The sequence below is a fragment of the Geotrypetes seraphini genome, chromosome 4 (assembly GCF_902459505.1).
Source record: "Geotrypetes seraphini chromosome 4, aGeoSer1.1, whole genome shotgun sequence".
Taxonomy (NCBI): Eukaryota; Metazoa; Chordata; class Amphibia; order Gymnophiona; family Dermophiidae; genus Geotrypetes; species Geotrypetes seraphini.
In genome coordinates, this window is record NC_047087.1 from 258056781 (window position 1) to 258077946 (window position 21166).

Genomic DNA, 21166 nt, shown 5'->3' on the forward strand with positions numbered 1-21166 from the left:
TCTGTGGTGTAATGGCGGCAGTCTTACTCACAGGCTGCCTCTGCCTGCACTGCGCTTTTCCCTCTGACCTGTACCACCTCTTCTGATGCAATTTCCTGTTTTCAGAAGGGGCAGGACAGGTCAGAGGAAAAGGCACGAGGCAGCCTCTAAGTTAGGCTGCTGCAGGTGCTACACCACAGAAGGCTTCCTTGCCCTACAAATGTACTGTATGCTGGGGGTTGTGTGGGAGTGTGAGAGTGTAAGAGAGAGCCATGGGTAGGGCTAGAACTGGAGAAAGAGACCCTGTGGTGTGAGGGGAGGGGCGTAGAAACAAGGGGGCCTTGGGGACTGGATCCCTTCCTTTGGACTCATTTTGAAAGTATGCCTGAGAATCTAGAAAATCCCTGAGCAGTACAGATTTTTGGATTTCTACGGTAGTGTGATTAAATAAACTTATGGGAAAACATGTTTACAGAATATTTTGAGTCTTTTCAATTGCAGTATATGAAATTAGTTATTTTAAAGGTCTATTTTCATTGAGAAATAACTTATTAAGGTTTCTATAACGAACATACATTAACCCCCCCCCCCTTTTACCATAGCACTATTTTTAGCACTGGCCACGGCAGTAACAGCTCCAATGCTCATAGGGATTCTATGAGAGATGGAGCTGTTACACCGCAGCTGGTGCTAAATACCACGCTACGATTTTGTAAAAGGGGGGAAGGGGGTAAGTGATGATGATCCAAATTTTGAAATACTGTATAGTATATTTTGATTTTATTGTCTTTTGACCAGTCTTCATTATCTCCCAGTATCGGAAACTTCCTGATCACTGGTAACTTGCAATAGCAGGCATCTACAAGCATTTTTCTGACTAATGCTGACATAAATTCAAAATTTCTGAGACTACCTGTATTCTTTGGAAGCTCTAGGATTAGAATTATTCTTTTTTAATTGGTGCTTGAAGTAGGTGTAGAATCTGAGAGAAAATAACATTTCTTCTGTAATTACTTCATAATTTATTTTAAAGAGAATATACACCAAGTGCCTGAAGCTAATAAATGATCTACTTCCCAATGCTTTTGAGTGATTAACATACATTGACTTCTGGAATATTAATCAACCTAATGTCATGTATTCTTTAAATACCCCAAGTTTAAATATTGCCATCATATTATTAAATAGCACAAAATAAAAAATAATGGACTGCTTAGTTTTATTAATATTAGTTTTAGTAATATTAAAGCTATTCATTTTCTTATACGTATATAGCAAAACTGAATACATTTTTGATATGCAGTTGTGGATGTGTGTGTTTTTCTGATCAGAGCTTTGTCTACTTCACAGTTTCAGTGACAGAACAACTTGGCTTCACTCCACATGTCTCTCACCCAAACTGCTCTCAAGACAAAACTCTTATCAGAGTCGCCCACAACCGTACGTATATGACACCCTAAAAGACATTTTGAAGTTTAAGCTCTTAATTCCTCTATGTTTGAAAAAGCTAGTTCTAGTATATATTATAATTGCAAGAAGCATTGTGGGTGAGACAGGTGAAGGGGTAAACCAAATTTATTGAATGATAGAGAGGGAGCAGTGGATAAGTTGGGGGGAAGGAGTTGATAAGAGTGTGGCAGAAAAGAAAGGTGAGCTATACGTCACCCAGCCCTGTATCCTCTCCTGACCCCCAGATATGTATGTTCAAATCTTGAGTTAGCAGTAATGACCCAGTCTGCTCCATTGTGGGAGTAAGCTCTGAAAGTAACACAGCCGTTGAGGAATCTAAGTGCCAAGGTAGGCTCAGGGTTAACTCTTGGCTAGGGCACTATTTTCCTTGATTATCTTGACAAGGAAGAAAAAGACTCAGAAAATTGAAGGGATAACAACAAAATGGAATATAGAAATGCTAAGGGATAGCATCATAGAAAATAGAATGAAAGTGTGTCATGAGATAAGTGAAGAGAGAGATAAATGTATGAGTAAAGAAATGGGCATTAAGAATAAAAGTGTTGTAAATTAAAAAGATAGGTTGGTCAAACAAAAAAGCAAATGAAACTTTCCAACATTTTTCCTACTGCGGCATGTCAGCTTAGCCAGAACAAGGGCTGTGAGCCTTCATTTGCAATTGCCCTGTGCTGGTCCCACAGTTTCTTGAATTTAGATGCAGGTTTTGTTTCTACCACTTGCGCCTGGAGGCTGTTCCATGCATCCACCACCCTTTACCTAAAGTATTATTTCCTTAGACTAGGCTATCCCCTTTCACCTTCATCCTATGCCCCTCATTTCAGAACTTCTTGTCAGTTATTATTTATTTGGATTTATTAACCATCTTTTCATGAAGAGATTCACCCAAAGCAGTTTACAATACATTGACTAGTAATCAGGTGCTCTTAAGTATTTTCCCTATCTGTCCTGGCAGGCTCACAATCTAACTGTTGTTTCTAGGGCAATGGAGGGATTAAGTGACTTAATCAGAGTCACAAGGAGTAGGCTGGGATATTTGCTTCCTGTACATTTATGCCATGGGGGTATTTAAATGTCTATTATATCTCCCCTCTCCCACCTTTTTTCCAAAGTGTGCATATTGAGGTTTTTGTCTCCATAGACTTTATGATTGAAGATTATTGACTGTTTTAGTAGACACCATCTGGAACAACTCCATCCTACATATGTCCTTTGTATTAGAGAATGACACGGTGACTGTTTCCCGTGGCTAGCTGCAGGTACAGGGGGAAAATTGACTGGTTGCTGCGGGTACAGGGACAAGGTTTTTCACCAGAAGTTAGATTGGAAGGGGACTCAGCAGGAAGAAGGTTTAGTGAACTTCAGCAGTTTGTGCGACAATGTTTCCTCTTTCTCCTATGAACGCATCTAAGAAGCTGGTAGGCCTGCCCCAGGAGGTGCAAAGGGGGAGTCAAAGGTTTGGGCTTTTGGTGGTTTTTTGCCGGTAGCCGCGATAGGGAGGGGGGCTTTTGGACCCTCAATAGGGAGGGGGCTGCTGCTGCACCCACGAAGGGGGGAGGGGGTTGTTTGGGCTGCTGGACTGTCTGGAGCTGAAGGGAAGGGAGACAGTTGCTGGATCTTGTCTGGGGATTGGGGGGGGAAGGGAAACAGGTGCTGGGCCCATGTGGTGGGTAGAGTGGAGCTGGAGGGAAGGAGAGGTGACAGGACCCACACCTGGGCACTGAAGGGAGGGGATAGAGGTGTTGGACCCATGTGAAGGGGGCTGGATGGAAGGGAAAGAGGTGCAGGATCTGCAGGAAGGAAAAGAGAGAAGGATAGGGAATGAAAAGCTGAACCAAAGTGATGAAGGAAGAGTGAGTGAAATATTGAATATAGTGGAGGGAGGGAGTAAAGAGAGAGTGAGAGAGACACATTGGTGTAAGAGAGGAGAGAAGCTGGACACAGGGAGATATACAAAAATAGGGGAGATGGTGGGCATGGATGGGAGCATAGGAACAGGGACAAAAAAGGAAATGCTGCATCTGCATGGGGGTGGTTTATGGATTTTCCAAATTCTCAGACATACTTTCAAATGAGCCCAAAGGAGGGGATCCAGATCCCCTCAGCCTCTTGTGTCTATGTCCCGCCCCTCACACAATAGGGTATCTTTCTCCAGTTCCAGTCTTGCCCATGGTGCTCTCTCACACTCCCACACAACCCCCGGTGTACAGGGATATTTGTGAAGAGGAGGGGAGAGACAGGGGTTTTGTTGATCTTTGCTCTGTATTATTTGTGTTTATAAAATGACAATTGTACAGAATATTGTTTCTTTTTATCTATCATAGTAAAACCCTAAGCATGCATGCACACTTACAACTTCGTGATCCCTGCCTCCGTAATGTGTAGTTTGGTGGCAATGTTCGACGCGTTCAACTGGAGCCTGCAGCGGTTTGTGTGCGGCGGACCCTTTTCCCTTTGCTTTAGTTGTGGCAGGCGGTGGGGGTGTTTGAAGGAGCAGTAGGCCAGACAGTAGGTAGCAACGGGCGGGGGGGCAGACTTCGGCTTCAGCACTGGAGGGAGGCAGGCAGGCAGGCTGGCTTTAGCGTGTCAGATAGGGAGAGAGGTAGGCTGGCTAGCTTCAGAGGAGGGGGTGGGACAAAGGCTGGAAGGCAGTGAGGGGGTACATAGGAAGGAGCACTGGGGGCACTAAGGACATGGGAAGGAGCACTGTGGGCACTAAGGACATGGGAAGGGGCACTGGAGACACTAAGGACATAGGAAGGAGGCACTGGGGGCACTAAGAACATAGGAAGGATGGAGGGAGGGAATAGAAAGGGACAATTGTTGGGCCTGAATGTAGAAAGCGGCCAAGGAGAGAGGGAGACAGAAAGAAAGAAAGACACATCTACTCTAGCAACCGTTAATGTAACGGGCTTAAACACTTGTATTTAAAATAAATTCAGTATAAAATCATAAGTATTCGAGGCTGGTGGGGATGGGGTGGGGACGGGAACAAATGTTTTTCCCTGTGTTATTCTCCACTATGTATATCCTACTTTTGAAGGTACAACCTCCAGAACTGTATGCTGTACTCTTAACTGGGCCCTTATTCAGAGACCCATCATTTCCTTTTCCCTGCTGACTATTCCTTTCAGCTTTTGTTGTCACCTTATCTACCTGTTTGGCTAACATAAGCTCATGAGATGCAATTGCCCCACAAGTTGCATTCTTTTGTGCAGAGTGGTACTTTGTACCCTACAATGTACTATTCCCTCTGATGTTTGTAGCTCAAACACATGACCCTGCATTCTTTAGCATTAAATCATAACTGCCAAATTCTAGACTATTCTTCAGGCTTTGCTAGGTCCCTCTTCATGCTATCCACACCATCAGGAGTGTCTACCCTATTACAGACTTCGGTATAATCTGCAAAGAGGAAAATATTACCAGACAGTATTATTATCTAGCCAGCAATATTGCTCACAAAAGTGTTAAAAAGAAACAGACCAAGGACCAATCCTTGTGACGATCCACTGATAACATCCTTTCCTTGCAGTGAATTCCATTTATCACTACCCTCTTGCCTTCCATTTAACCAGTTTCTAACCCAGTCATGCACTTTAGGGCCCATATTGAGGACATTCAAGCCCTGATTCCCCTTGCCTAGAGTAGCAGGGTGGATTATATAGCTGTTGAGTCCGCCATCTTGGCCTCCTGCTGCTTCCCTTTCTCCTGATCTTTTTGCGGCAGTTTTGTTGCCATAGTCAATAATTTCAAACTATCTGGTGGCAGATAATCGACTATTCACAATGTTTAGTTGTATATTGAAGCTAAGACGGCAAAAGACCAAGATTTAAAGGCTCATACTGTGGTGTCTTCCAGAGCTGCAACCTCCCATGTCTTCATAGCTCCATGGCTCCACTGGAAGTTTCAAGGATTAGTTTTAATTATGTAACATCAGGCAATATTTTAATGCAATGTTTAAATTGTTTGGTAAATGAATGCCATTAATCCATTCATAATGTAATAGGCAATTTTTCTATCTAGAAGGTATCACAGATGCTTGGTTTTGCATTTCTCAAAACTGAATTTGTGTCTGTAGAGAGAAAATGCTGCTGCTTCACTGCAAAAATGTTATAAAATGAAAAAGACCTTAACACTATTGTTCCTTTCTAGTGCAATGTGTCTCTTGTGGTCCTGAACTGTAGGGTCTTGTATCTGAACCTGCAGGTTGCTTGCAGAAAACTCAATCATGTTTTCATCTCAGGGAGCTGTCCCTCCCCCCTCAGTTTGTTTTCTGCAAGCAAGTTGCTCAGAAGTGTTTCTGATTTGCTCTACGGTTTTATTATTTTGGGGTATTTTTTTAAGTATTTGTTTGGAGGCTCGGTGCCCAGAGGTTTCCACTTATTGGGACCTCTACCTGGGGAATCCACAGACTTGTGCTGCGGAAGTTTGCTGCTAGCAGGATCAGCCCCATGGAGACTGGGGACGCCAATCTGCTGATATTTTTGATAGCTCAGGAGCCATCCCCTGCACAGCCGCTTGCATCCTTGTTTTAGTCAGGAGCTTGAGCATAGACTGGGCTCTTTCTCAGCTTGGCTGAGATTAATAGTGGGCCAGCTGCATAGTCCTCCCCCTCTTCGCGATGAGGTTTTCCGACAGGTGAGGCTCAGTTCAATCTTGTCTGATTGGCAATCCAAAGTCCAGGTTTGTCCAGTGAATAAGTGAGGTAGATCTCTTCTCCATTTGTTCCAGCTGAGTTATAAGCAGAAGGAGGCAGGCACCACATGGCACAGTGAGTAAGGCTATTATAGCCTTGGGGGAAGATCAGGGGTGGGGGGTCTTCAGAAGTCAATTTTGAAGGTTTATGCAACCAGAGCCTAGGTCCCTCTCCTCTAAAACCCCTTTCCCTGTGTTTTTTGTCCATCAGGGAGGTCTCCACGGGCCATTTGTGGTGCGATTTTTTTTTTTTTTTTTTTTCCCTAGCGGTGGCCATCTCGGATTTTAAGCGATCCTTTTTTCTAAAGCCTCCATCTGCTTCGAAACCCCTTGATTTTGCTTAAAATCGACAGGGATAGACCCCCTCAGACCTTTTTCCCCCTATATCATGCCAGGTTTGCACTGGATGGCCAGCTGAGAAATGAAAATGTCCTGTGTTCAATGGAATGCATGGTGGAAGGATGAGAGCCTTGGGCTCAGCCTCTTCCAAGTCCTCCAGGGCTGGGAATCCACAGGAAGTGGATTCCCAAGGGAGATACCCTTTCCAGAGCCCTCCTAAGGTGCATTGGCTAAACGCAGATGTGTGGGGGGCCATGGAGCCCAGGAGGACTGTCAAAGGGATAACTCCCAGGTTCCTAGTACAAGGCTTCACCCCGGATTATGTGAGCCTCATGTGGCACACCTATTTGAACTGCCGAGAGTCCTCACCATCTTCTTGCAATATGCCAGAAGCAGTGGCACAGGAGAATTCCCCTCAGCAGGCACCACGGCCAGTCAAATACACAGGCTTGAACCTGACATAGATTGGGAGGATGGAAAATCCGATTCCATGCCACTGTTGTCCCAGGATAGAGGTTCACTGGCAGAGTTTGGCTTGGTGCTGGAGAGTGGCTGTTCAGAAGTGGCAGTGTGGCCCTGGACCAGGGGATTGACCCCATAGTGCACTGGCTCTTCAAATCCTCTGTGCTTTCCAGCATCCGTTCTTTCAGCAAGGCGGAAATAAAGCTGGAAGTTCCTCCAGCTCCTTCGTCTCAGTGCTTAGTTATGAGCAGCTCCGTTGCTCAGTGCTTTCCCTTGCATCCAGAAATCACTAAGTTGATCACGGACCACTGGGAGTCTCCAGAGGATTCCCTGTGGGTGACCAAGGCTATTGTTAAGCTTTATCTGATGACTTCAGATTAGAGAATGACACGGTGACAAAATTAATCACCATTCTTGTCCCCTCAGATGATCACGGGAAACAATCCCGTGTTATTTCTTAGTGTCTATCTCAACCTCAGTCCTTCTACACCAGCATTCTTTGATGCAAGGCTTGAGGATCAATGGTTGAGCTCATTCATATTCTGATTCTTCCCTCTCCTTAAAGAACAGCACGAAGATGGTTTCCCGCTGTTATCCGCAGAGATGGGAAAGGTGATTAATTTTGTCATCGTGTCATTCTCTACTTTGGATTTCCAGCAGCTATTTGTTCAGCCGAAGGTGGTTTCACTGGTGGTGCAGATCACCAAACGCATCTCCCTGCCTAGGACTGTAAAGTGGACTTGTTTCTTAAGAGGCAATTTGAAACTTTAGCTTTAGGAATTAAGGTGGCAGCTGTGACTTCCATTGTGGCACATGCTTGTCGCACATGACTGTCTTTGAGCATCAGTCCTGGAGGACAATGAGGATCCCCAACTCTCCTAGCTGGGGTGAATTTTATAGCAGATGCTCTGTATGATCTCATCAGAGTTATGAGCAAAGGTGTTAGCCTATATGATCTCTGCTCGGCGGAAGCTGTGGATTAGACCGGGATAGGCAATTCCGGTCCTCAAGAGTCGGAGCCAGGCCAGGTTTTCAGGATATCCACAATAAATATGCATGAGATAGATTTGCAGCTCAAGGAGACAGTGCATGCAAATCCATCTCATACATATTCATTGGGGATATCCTGAAAACCTGACCTGGCTCCAGCTCTTGAGGACCGGAATTGCCTACCCCTGGATTAGACAGTGGGAAGGAGATTCTGCCTCTAAAGCCATACTGAGCAGGCTTCCCTTTAAGGGGAAGATGCTATTTGGCAAGGGTATGGATTACCTGATGGCAAGCATTGCAGACTATCTCTCCAAGGCCTTGCCAGACAGCAGACCCCACACAGCTTGGGGTCCAGGAAGGAGGTAATTTTGAGGTTCTAAAAAATTCTGTCATTCTGCAGCAAGCCCAAGCAATGCAGCAGTTCCTTTCATGGATCACGTCAGAGGTCTAGTGGAGGCAGGAGACAGCAGGTTTCTTGCTCTTGCTTCTCACCAGCCTCTAAAAAATTGCAATGATGCCAGGATAGGGGCTGAGCTCCCCCAGATAGGGTGCAGGCTTAGATTAGTACAGACTGTTGGGTCTTGGAAGTTGTTGATTCTTTCTGAGAAGAGAGAAAGATGGTAGAGGACATTCTTTTTCTGAGGAGAAGAGTAGAAGACATATCTTTGGGTAAGTATACATTATTTTGCTCTGAGTTTTGATAGGTTTGGGGAGAAAAGCTCAATTGTAGGCTCCCTTCTATAGACAGTTTAGATCTTAAAAGAACAAACTTTACTTAGCTAGTCTCCATAGGATAATAGCCTTTTATAGGGCTAGATTCACTAAGCCCACCGATTATGTTTGCGATCATGTACCGACCCGATTCACTAATCTTTGTGCCAATCATCCTCCGATCCATGCATGTAAATGATGGGGAATGGCATGCAAAGTAAGAGGGACGCGATTTCACAAAACAATTTCAGGAACAGCGACTGGGCTAGCCAATCCAAAAACGAGCGACTGCTGAGGACCAATCGCTTGTGCAAAAATCCTGCTCTCTGCCCCGATTCTTTTGGTCTTGCCACCCTGCTCTCTACCCCAACTCCGTGGTTTTAACCCGCGGGTTAAAACCATGGGCTCGCAAAAATTTCCAGCTCTGTATTTTAAAAAAAAGTTTCCAGCTCTTCCTTCGCGTTCTGCGCATATGTTAGGATCGCTCTCCAACGATCTGTGCGGTCGGTAGGGGGCGTGCCTCCGATCACCCCCATTTGCATGGGGACGCATTGAGAATTCAGCAGTCTGCCATGGATTGCATACAGATCAGACACGATCAGGTAGGTTAGTGAATCTAGCTCATAGTTCTATAGTTTTGTAAGCTTGAACCTGCTATTAGAGAGAGTTTCTGGCAGGCAGAGCAGGGTCTGGCTTAGTCTCCATTAAAAAATAAAAGCACATTTTAGAACTAGTTAATAATAGAGTACACAACCTTTTACGATAGTTTTGTGAAGTGTTTTACCAGAGGTAGAACCTAAATTTAAAAAGTTTGAATATTTAAAGTTATGAGCAGAGCTCAAACTCTCCGTTTAAAATCAACAGAAAGCCAGTTTCTGTCTTGTTATAAGAAACAGAAACCAGTGCTGCTGGCCTGAACTAGGTGTTAATTAGTTTCTGTGAGCTTCAAAGGAGCAGTCCCCTACAAATCATATCTATATAAAAAGAGGAAAAGTCCAAGTTAGCATTCTTTCTGAGAAGAGGGAAGAGAGCATTCTCTTTCTGAGAGGAGAAGAGTAAGTATACAGTACGTTATTTTGCTCTGAGCTTTGATAGGTTTGGGGAGAAAAGCTCAATTGTAGGCTCCCTTCTATAGACAGTTTAGATCTTAAAAGAACAAACTTTTCTTAGCTAGTCTCCATAGGATAATAGCCTTTTATAATTCTACAGTTTTGTAAGCTTGAACCTGCTGCTAGAGAGAGTTTCTGGCAGGCAGAGCAGAGTCTGGCTTAGGGGTCCTTTTATCAAGGCGCGGTAGGGATTTAACTCGTGGAATACTGCGTATTAAACCGCCTACCGCGCTAGTCGCTAACGCCTCCATTGACGAGGCGTTAGTATTTTGGCTTGCCGCGGAGGTTAGCACGTGATGAAATGTCCGACGCACTAACCCCTGTAGCGCACCTTGATAAAAGGAGCCCTTAGTCTCCATTCCCTCCCGCCCACTCCTAGCTCATTTCTATATTTATAGTATTAATTTATTGTCAATTATTCTAATTAGGACAACAGGAGAACTCTTTAACTTTCATTACCTGTAAAGAATCAAACAATAAATAATCATACAATATAACCCTAAGACTATCTAAGAAACAAACACTAAATAAGGCATATAATAAAATCCTAAGGCTCTCTATACTAGTCTTAATATATTCCTAGTAGCTTAATAAGGTTAATTAATTAATCAGCTCAATAACAAGATGCAGACAGTAGTCCAGCACCAAGAGGGTTGCTATCCAGTCTATTGCATTGAGTGTCACATGTATGATTTTCTCCCAGTTGGCGAGAAGTTATATGTGTGTGTGCTCACTGCAAAGAGCTCCTAGCTTTCAGAAAACGAGTTTGTTCCCTTGAGGCTAGAGTAGCAGACTTGGAGGAACTGAGGGAGACAGATAAGTACATAGGCCCCAATTCACTAAAGTCAGCGATCATCGCTAAACCTGTTTTCACAGGTTTAGCAATGATCACTGCTAACTGACTCGATTCACAAAACGGCCCACCACGTGTTTTGCCCCTCGATCGCCCATTTTCTGATCTGGAAATGCAGATTTGTAAAACCCCATGCAAAATACCCACGCGATTGATTCACTAATATTTGCTTCAAGTCTCTGCTAGATAGCAGGACACGTGAGTAGTTGCGAGCTCTATTTAAACTTAGTGCTGTTTACACATGTTTTTGTATCTGTTTTTATAACATCTTTCTGAATGTTATAATGATTATTGGTAATGTTTGTTACAAAGCAGAACAGAATTGTACTGTCAGGGAATTCCTCCCCGTTTTCCTCTTGATTGCTTTTGTACGAGGGGGCATGAGCAGCTCCCTGGGAAGGAGTTGGAAACATGATTAACAGTTTTCTGCAAGGAACTTGCGGGTTCAGATGATAAGACCATACAGTTCAGGACCACTAGACACATCTACAAGAAATAAGATAATTGAGGTAAGAACCTAATCTTTCTTTGCAAATTGATGTACACAGAATCAACTCCTTGCCTCTTAAGTCCTAAGATACTCGTGTTTTGTTTAACCACATTAGTTAACATGGATGTTTAAGCAAATACAAGAATACATATGCTATAATGTTATTGTTTTGATTAAATAAAATGATTTAAATTGTTATTAAGGTAATGTTGATTTTTCTACTTTCAATAAAGTACTGCAAAAAAAAAAAAAAAAAAGTGTCCAAATATGAACGATTAACCTATTTAACTGGAGATAGTTCACCTCACAAAAATTTCATAATTGTTTATCTATACATTTCTAATAGTATAACCAAATCAATAATTATTTGATATAATTGTAAAACTAATCTGAAAAGTTATTTTTTTCATTAAAAAAACTTTCATATTAAGATAATACCAGCATTGAGTCTTTATGTAGAAAACCATGATTTACATCAAAACTTTCTAACTAGTGATTTAAATCAATTTGATTTTAATCAGATCAATTTGATTTTAATCAGATCAGACCCTGAATTAAGAGGCCCCTGCTACAGGCAAGTAACTTCATTTTCCCCTAGTTCAATGACTCCCAAACCTGTCCCAGGGGATCTACATCTATTCTTTTTTTTTCTTTTTTTTAATTCTTTATTCATTTTAAAAATCTTTCAAGTGTACAATAATCATAATAAACACAATAAATCAGAGCACTTGCATATCTTATCATTATAATCTAAACATATAAATGTAACCCTTTCCCCACCCTCCCTCAAATCCCTTCATTCATGTAAAGAAATCTATATTTGAATCCCTCCCTCCTCCTATTACCGTATTTTCGCGGATATAACGCGCGCGTTATACGCGTTTTTACCTACCGCGCATACCCCTCGCGCGTTATATGCCTGAGCGCGGTATACAAAAGTTTTTAAACATAGTTCCCACCCCGCCCGACGCCCGATTCACCCCCCCAGCAGGACCGCTCGCACCCCCACCCCGAACGACCGCTCGCACGCGCTCCCACCCGCACCCGCATCCACGATCGGAGCAAGAGGGAGCCCAAGCCCTCTTGCCCGGCCGACTCCCCGACGTCCGATACATCCCCCCCCCCGGCAGGACCACTCGCACCCCCACCCCGAAGGACCGCCGACTTCCCGACAATATCGGGCAAGAAGGGAGCCCAAACCCTCCTGGCCACGGCGACCCCCTAACCCCACCCCGCACTACATTACGGGCAGGAGGGATCCCAGGCCCTCCTGCCCTCGACGCAAACCCCCCTCCCCCCCCAACGACCGCCCCCCCCAAGAACCTCCGACCGCCCCCCCAGCCGACCCGCGACCCCCCTGGCCGACCCCCACGACCCCCCCACCCCCCTTCCCCGTACCTTTGGTAGTTGGCCGGACAGACGGGAGCCAAACCCGCCTGTCCGGCAGGCAGCCAACGAAGGAATGAGGCCGGATTGGCCCATCCGTCCTAAAGCTCCGCCTACTGGTGGGGCCTAAGGCGCGTGGGCCAATCAGAATAGGCCCTGGAGCCTTAGGTCCCACCTGGGGGCGCGGCCTGAGGCACATGGGCCCAACCCAACCATGTGTCTCAGGCCGCGCCCCCAGGTGGGACCTAAGGCTCCAGGGCCTATTCTGATTGGCCCACGCGCCTTAGGCCCCACCAGTAGGCGGAGCTTTAGGACGGATGGGCCAATCCGGCCTCATTCCTTCGTTGGCTGCCTGCCGGACAGGCGGGTTTGGCTCCCGTCTGTCCGGCCAACTACCAAAGGTACGGGGAAGGGGGGTGGGGGGGTCGTGGGGGTCGCGTGTCGGCTGGGGGGGCGGTCGGAGGTTCTTGGGGGGGGGCGGTCGTTGGGGGGGAGGGGGGGTTGCGTCGAGGGCAGGAGGGCCTGGGATCCCTCCTGCCCGTAATGTAGTGCGGGGTGGGGTTAGGGGGTCGCCGTGGCCAGGAGGGTTTGGGCTCCCTTCTGGCCCAACTACACAAAGGTACGGGGAAGGCGGGTGGGGGTGTCGTGGGGGTCGGCCAGGGGGGTCGCGGGTCGGCTGGGGGACGGGCGGAGGTTCTTGGGGGGAGGGGGTTTGCGTCGAGGGCAGGAGGGCCTGGGATCCCTCCTGCCCGTAATGTAGTGCGGGGTGGGGTTAGGGGGTCGCCGTGGCCAGGAGGGTTTGGGCTCCCTCCTGGCCCGATATTGTTGGGGAGTCGGCGGTCCTTCGGGGTGAGGGTGCGAGTGGTCCTGCCGGGGGGGGATGTATCGGACGTCGGGGGGGGGCATCAGGCTTTCAGGATGGGGACAGACCTTCAAGGGGGGACAGGACTTCAAGGGAGGACAGTGCACGGAAAGTCAGGGGGGGTGAACGGAGAGTCGGGACAGCGCACGGAAAGTCAGGGCAGTGCACGGAAGTCAGGGGGGGTGAACTGAGAGTCGGGACAGCGCACGGAAAGTCAGGGCAGTGCACGGAAGTCAGGGGGGGTGAACGGAGAGTCGGGACAGCGCACGGAAAGTCAGGGCAGTGCACGGAAGTCAGGGGGGGTGAACGGAGAGTCGGGACAGCGCACGGAAAGTCAGGGCAGTGCACGGAAGTCAGAGGGGGTGAACTGAGAGTCGGGACAGCGCACGGAAAGTCAGGGCAGTGCACGGAAGTCAGGGGGGGTGAACGGAGAGTCGGGACAGCGCACGGAAAGTCAGGGCGGGCGAAAGGAGCGTCGGGCATCATGCGCGGTATACCCGTGAGCGCGGTATACAAAAGTTTTTGTACATGTCATCGTGATTTCTGCGCGCTATACCCGTGTGCGCGTTTTACATGGGTGCGCGTTATATCCGCGAAAATACGGTACTATATGATGTCTGACTAATAGGAAAATGGCATTTAATCATGTCAAAAAGATGTTAATGGCTCCCAAATTTTAATAAAGTTATTATAATTTCCATTTTGTATCGCTATTGATCTTTCTATTCTATATATGTGGCATAATGAATTCCACCAAAAATTAAAGTTTAACCTAGTATGATCTTTCCAGTTATTAGTAATATGTTGGATGGCAACTCCAGTCATGATCATTAAAAGTTTATTATTACTCGATGATATCTGACTCTTTTTTCTCATATACATTCCAAATATCACAGTATCATAAGATAATGCTACATGGTTTTCCAGTAAACAATTTATTTGATCCCAGATTGAGTTCCAAAAGGCTAAGATATGGGGACAGTAGAATAAAAGATGATCCAAAGTCCCTACCTCCGACTTACAATGCCAGCATCTATTGGACAAGGAACTATTTAACTTTTGTATTCTAACTGGGGTCCAAAAAGCTCTATGTAACAAAAAAAACCAAGTTTGTCTCATAGACGCTGACATTGTACATCTCATTCTCCAAGACCAAATTTGTGGCCATTGAGATGCTGAAATCTGATGTTTAATCTCAATGCTCCAAATATCCCTCAGACCATTTTAGGTTTTTTTTTAACCAAATTACTAATAGATTTATACCACTGTGCGGCCTGGTGACCCAGAAAGTCCGCCTGAAAACATAAGAAGTCCAAACTAGACTAAGTATTAAGATTTTTCCAGTCAGGGAACCCAGCCTGAATGGCCTGCTTCAATTGCAACCATTGAAAATATTGTGATTTATGAAGCCCAAATTTATGTTGCAATTGTGTAAAATCCAGCAGTTTACCATTAGAAATGGCATCATTTAAATTTCTAATTCCTGCAATTATCCAATGTTTCCAGACGATCTTAAAACCGCCAATTTGAATCTTGGAGTTTAGCCATATGGATTGATTAGTGGATTTATTAATAGGGATATCTGTTAAATTACTAACAAATCTTAATGTTTTCCAAGTATCTATTAAAATTCTATTTTCTTTGTATAATCTGGGCATCTTGATACTGAGAACATGAGAAAGATGTAAAGGAAACATGAGACGCCATTCCAAATATAACCAATCAGGAGTATATTCAATGAGCATCTATTCTGATTTTTAGAATTTCAACAACAAACAATCATGAGAGAAATTTGTATATAGTGATAAGCAATGCATTCATATCCATTTTGTGAATATTTGTAGAATATTGCTAAGTGGATGGGTGTTCCCAGGACAGATGTGGATACCCTGTCCTAATTTATGTAATTAGATAAACCATGTCTTTGCCTTATTCATTTCTATGTTTGTTTGTTTTCTAGTCCTACCCTATGGTATTGCAGTATCGACCAAGAATTGACTTTGGCTAAACCAAAGGGCCTGGATCCCACTGAAAAAGCCTGCACTATTTGTAACCCATCGACAGATTGCATATTGAATGAATGTGCCTAGACTAAGAGGGACACAACCAGATTTTCGGCATGCAAATAAGGACTTTTTTCTTTTAACTGTTAACCAGGTCTTTGTTTCTGTCATAGCAATTAAGTGCCACTTTGCTACTTGAAACATCTTCATATAACTTTTGTGCTAAATTATCAACATTCTATAAGTCATAGCCAAAATCCTTAAGTACAGTTAAAATTTGTAATATGCTGAATAATGTTTCTGCCTATTACAAGAATATTGTTCTAATGATTTCACAAGCAAAATGACCGAGGGACCTGATTTAGTAAGGCTTTTCCCCTATACTGAAACCATTGGAGGAAAAAAACTTAATAAATCAGGTCTTGAGTGATTTATTTCCTGTGGTTTTGTCATTTTTCATATTTGTTTTTGTTAAATTCTGTTTAAAAATTGGGTGCTGTTAAATCGTAGGGATAAGACTTTTAAAATATGTGAGTGATATTGTAAATGATGAAGAAAAATGGTAATTGTGTCACACTTAAACAAAATGGAACACCTTTAATAAAGCATAAAACAGTCCAAATAACAAGTTGCTCTCTGGGAGAACATCAGTTGATATAATCTCAACTAGTGAGTTTGTATGGTGTGTTTTCCTTCTAATGAAAGCACATCAGCCAAAACACAGCCATGTCGAGGAAGAGGCTTCTTGAAATTGAAAGTGACGCTTTGAACTGAGTCTGTTCTTTCATAGAACAACTTATTATTTGGGTTGTTTTATGCTTTATTAAAGGTGCTTTGGACTTTATAGTATTACACTTTGTTTATTCATTTGTTGACATCCTGTGGAACTCTTTTTGCTTGTTTAATTGTGCCACACTTACAAGTCTCTCACATGTCCAAATATTGCTCTTGCATGGAAATGCACAAGTCACTTAACACTGAATACTTACTGATGATGAAATGGTAGAGCTTAGAATTTATCTGTGTAAAGTTAATTTAGTTATTTATATGAAATTCCTCAGTAACTTTAAAATGTCATCTTTACCGTTTTTATGATGAGGATTTGAATTAGATGCCAACTTTAGTACAATTGAAAGGGGAGTTTACCAAGTTTTTGTTGTTTTGATAAGCTCTGGATAAAAGTGAGTAGTAGTAATATAAAATTAGGACTTTTGATTTTAAGTTTTAAAGGAAACACCAGTAAAACACCCCTGAAACAAAGCAAAAATTAGGGCCTTGATTCTATAAAGTCCACTTAAAAGTTAGGCGCAGATATTCGCACTCATATGCTTAGGCAGTCCTAACATTTAGGCATCCCCAATTTATGCCAGAGTTTTCTTCGCCTAAAGTTAGGTGCTGATATCAGAGCTTAACAGCACCTAATTCAAAAGAGGCACCTAACTCAAAAACATGCCCGTGATACGCCGTTAACCATAACCATTTTTAGCGTAGGCACCTAAATTTTCTAGAATTGAGTTTTTCAAGTTAGGCACCTAGCTTTCAATTAAATTCAGTTAAAAGCCAATTGTGAGGTGTTGAGAGCTAATATTGGCACTGATTAAGCCTGTTGATCAACTTTAGCGGACTTTATGGAACCAGGGCCTAGGTGTTTATGGAGGAACTTGGGCTGCCGTTAATATGTGGTGTTTTACTCTTAACCCTTGCTAGGTAGCCTACGTTGATAAATATGTATTCTCATTGAAGCTTCCCTGGCTTATCTAGTGTATTACACTCAGTTTTTGTGCCCTTTCTTTGCTGATGGGTCCTAAGTGACACAAATGTGCACATTGAATTTAATTGAAAAAGGTATCCAGCAATAGTATCTGTTGCACTGGAAAATGAACACCTAAATTTAAAGTTTATAAATACCTAAGAATAGAAACCTTATTAATATGTACATCCTAAAGAGAGAAACCAGGATTCAGTTGGCCAGTAAACAAATGTAGTTCTATTATGTCCCTTCCGGATTCTATACACTTGGTCAGGGCTGCCCAAGTCCGGTCCGCGAGATCTACTGGCAGACCTGGTTTTCTGGATATCCGCAATGAACATAAATGAGAAAGATTTGCATACCAAGAAGGCAGTGCAGGCAAATCTCTCTCATGCATATTCATTGTGGATATCCAGAAAACCTGGCCTGCCAGTACATCTTGAGGACCGGACTTGGGCAACCCTGCACTAGGTCAGGGGTAGGTAATTCCGGTCTTCGGGAGCTGGAGCCAGGTCAGATTTTCAGAATCTCCACCATGAATATGTTTGATATGGATTTGCATGCACTGCCTCCTTGAGATGCAAATCTATCTCATGCATATTTATTGTGGATATCCTGAAAACCTGACCTGGCTCCAGCTCTCGAGGACCGGAATTGCCTACCCTTGCACTAGTTGTTCAATCCCAACCTTTTGTCCTGGTGATGCATAAATTCACAAACCTTTCTGAGCACATGATCCACCCCCTTAGCCTGAGAGCTAGTAAACATATCTAGTTACAATTTCTGCAAGCGGAAGTCTTTTGCAATAGCTCTGCTGCTTGTTTTTATTTTCCGATTAAAGTTCATTTCTTGGTGGCTTCAGTGCCTTGAGACCCCTTCCCGTTGATCTCTCTGGTGGATCTGTGGCGCCAGCTTGCTGTGTGCCACCTTCTTGAAGTACCTGGGGTCCCTTCCCATGCGAGTCTGCTGGCCGGTGACCCTTTCACAGGTTTCCAGCGCAGGCTATGTGCGTCTGGACTGAAACCCACCTGGGTTTCAAGGCACAGGTTGCCTTTCCCACCCCAGACCGTGGGGTGAAGGTTGTAGTCGGTATCCGGCTGGCTGGCTGGCAGTCTGAAGATCTTCCGTTCTGTGCTGTTTCTGAAGCAGAAAGTCCTTTTTCTCCATTCAGCTGCTTTTAAAACCGCTGACAGGCAAAGACACTACAGAACTGTGAGTACCTCAATTATTTCCTATGGGAACTTTGGGGGTGGCTTGTGGAACGATTTAAAAATTGTTTTTCACAGTTTCTGTGGGTAAGGTTCAGGTCCCCCACCTCCCCAGACTCCTAAATTGCTATTTTTTATTTTCAGTTTTTGTTTATTTTTGCCATTTTTGGTGCAAATTCATGATGGTGACCATCTTGGATTTTAAAATCGATCTTTTTTTTTTTGTGACCTTTATTTCTGCATAAAAAAACACTCAAAATAATTTGGGATGAGCTCCCCAGCCCCTAACCTGTTAATTGTGGACATTGATTGCGTTGAATTGGCACTAGATCAGCGATTGTGTACTGCATGCTTTGGGAGAGGGGGTGGGAGCTTCAGACTTCACCTCCTCCAAGTAATTTTGGGCTGGGGAGCCAGCTTGGGTCCATGCCTTCCAAAGAAAATCTCGCCCAGAGGCCGTTCTGGAGTCTGGTGCAGAACACCTGCGTTTTGAGTCGGGACTCTTTTGACACAATGTATGTATCTCGACAGAGCCTTGCCATGGTTACGGAGTGGGCTTTTTCACCAAATTTTATTTGGCTGCTCAGACCCTGCTCGTTTGACGCAGCCGGCGGGCACATTGGGACTTTTTCAGTCTGAGGTGAAGCTTCCTGTTTGGGAGTCCTCTCATATGGCAGTGCCAGACTTCGATCGCAGGGGTTGCCATGCAGATTTTATGATTCTTCTGTCTCATGCCACTATTCAATTTGAATCCGGCTGATGCTTTTGCTGAGTCTGCTCTCCTCAGCTTCCCTGAACATCCAGATTTGGGGTGCTGACCCTTCTGCGCATTTTAAGCAGTTTTTTTGTTTACCTCTTTATGGATGCTGTTCTGAAAGAGGTCCATTTGGATTTTCCATCTTTCAATTCTCTGGCTTTGGTCCTGGACTGTTCTTCTGTGCCTTTTTTTTCCATTCAGTCCACAGCTCCTTGATCTAGTTTCAGAACAATGTGATCCCCAGAAAGCTCTTTCTGATCTGCTAAAGCTATGTCTATGCTTTATCACCTGGATTTTGATTTTCGGCAGGTTTCAACAGCCTGAGGTAGATTCCACCGTGGCACAGGTTATCCAGCGCGCAGCCCTCCTTAGTGATGGGGAGGGGAGGTTTAAGGACTCAGGATTGCAGGGTGGATGTTATATTACAAAACATTCTTTTCGAGCGGCATCCTCAGGTAACCCAGTGGCTTGGCTTCTTCCTTTATGGTGCGTGCCTGTCATTCCCGGCCTGCATAATGTGTCCTCTGTGGAGGTGCAAGCCTGTCTTCCGCTGGTGATGGTTGGTGTGGCTTCGGTGCCGGGCACCTTTATGATCTCATTCGATTTCTTAGTATGTTCTCTGCTGGTGCAGTGTCTGAGTACCAGACTCTTTGGATCCATCTTTGGATGAAGACGCTGCCTCAAGTATCTCCATCAGCAGACGTCTTTTTCAAGGGCCCGATTCTTGTTGGTCTGGATGACCTCTACTCAGGTGTTGCCGAATGCTACCCTCAGTGGCTCCCTGTGAACAAGTTTCAGGAGGGAGTCATAGTTCTCTTTGTTTCTCCTGCAGGTGTCATCAGGGATACACCAGGGCTACGCCTGCATTACAACGGTTCCAATTCCAGGTGCCCTTGGGTTCCTGTGCAGTGGCTGCGCTTCAACAACAAAAAAGAGCATCGATGATGCCAGAGGTCTGGCTTGTCTTCCTCATCTCCGAAGGCTGTCTTCTCAGTTTTATCAGGAGTGGACCAGACACTTGTTAGTCCTTCTTTGCCCACCTCTGGCTTGTTTTCTTGACTTCTGCAGCTCAACCACAACAGAGTCCAGGGTCTGCGATACTATGACACCTGTTAGTCATCAGGATGCTGGAACCTGTTCCAGAACACAAATGGGGGCTCAGGTGGCTATCCCCAATACTTCCTCGTTCCAGAAAGGCTTAGCAGATTGGAGACCCATTTTGGATCTACATTCGGTCACCCGCTTCTTGCAAATTTCCTTTTTTTCCAAATGAATAACGGAGTACACAGGGATAGCTACTGTCTCTCCAGGGGAGTTTCTAGTGTTCTTGGATCTCACAGAGTCTTACCTCCATATTTCAATCTGCAACAGCATTTCCAGTTCGCAGCTCTGACCCTTGGCCTTGGAGCAGCTCCTGCACGTTTGTCAAAGTGATGGTAGTTGCAGCAGCTTTCCATCAGCAGGGGGTCTCAGTCCCCTTTCTGGGACAGCTGGTGATCTGGGGTCTGTCGTCTTTGGGTGAATGTATGTGCGGTGGCAATGGTAGAGTCTATGCTGCAGGCATTGGCAAGTTCAGGAAGAGACGCTTGGCGTCCTTCCAGTTTCTGGAAGTTTTGGGGACTTCTCTTCATCTCCAGACAGGGTCGTGTGTTACTTCTCAAGGCAAGTAGACTGAACCTTTGTCAACAGATCAGACTTCTCATGGACCATCAGGCTCTCTCGGCCTGGTTTTGTCTGCAGGTTCTGGGGTCTTGGGCAACCTCCTTGGAGACAATCCCCTGGGCCAGAGCGCCCATGCACCCTTGAAGGGAGTCCTTCCTATCTTGGAGGGAGCTCTAGTGCTCTCTCTCCCTCTATCTTGTACCAGAATAATCATCGGCGTTCCACAAAGTGGAAGCACATCTTCTGTCTTTCTCAGCAGCCCATGTGGCTGGAGTCGACAATGTTCAGGCAGACTTCCTCGGCCGAAGGTTCCTGGATTCAGGAGCATAGCCCCATCTCGCAGGAAGCATTCCGTCTGATTTTACAAGAGCTGGGGTTAACCCCAGAGGGTCTTGTTGGCTTCAACAGAGATCTCTAAGGCTGGGTGCTTTTTTGGTCGA

At 44.8% G+C, this 21166-nt stretch overlaps 1 protein-coding gene across 2 annotated transcripts in view; it reads left to right on the plus strand.

Moving 5' to 3' along the window:
• The window catches only part of PCGF5 (polycomb group ring finger 5), a 123105-nt gene extending 107322 nt beyond the window's left edge, over window positions 1-15783 (plus strand). The window contains exons 8-9 of one of the 2 annotated variants that reach the window (XR_004539239.1): window positions 1330-1419; window positions 15307-15783. Coding sequence is in view for 1 of the 2 variants with exons in the window: in XM_033942280.1 (XP_033798171.1) it covers window positions 15307-15354 (48 nt within the window). In the remaining variant the exon portion in view is untranslated. The remainder of the gene's footprint in view (window positions 1-1329; window positions 1420-15306) is intronic. The other variant, XM_033942280.1, reaches the window with a different exon arrangement.
• Window positions 15784-21166: the final 5383 nt, after the last annotated feature.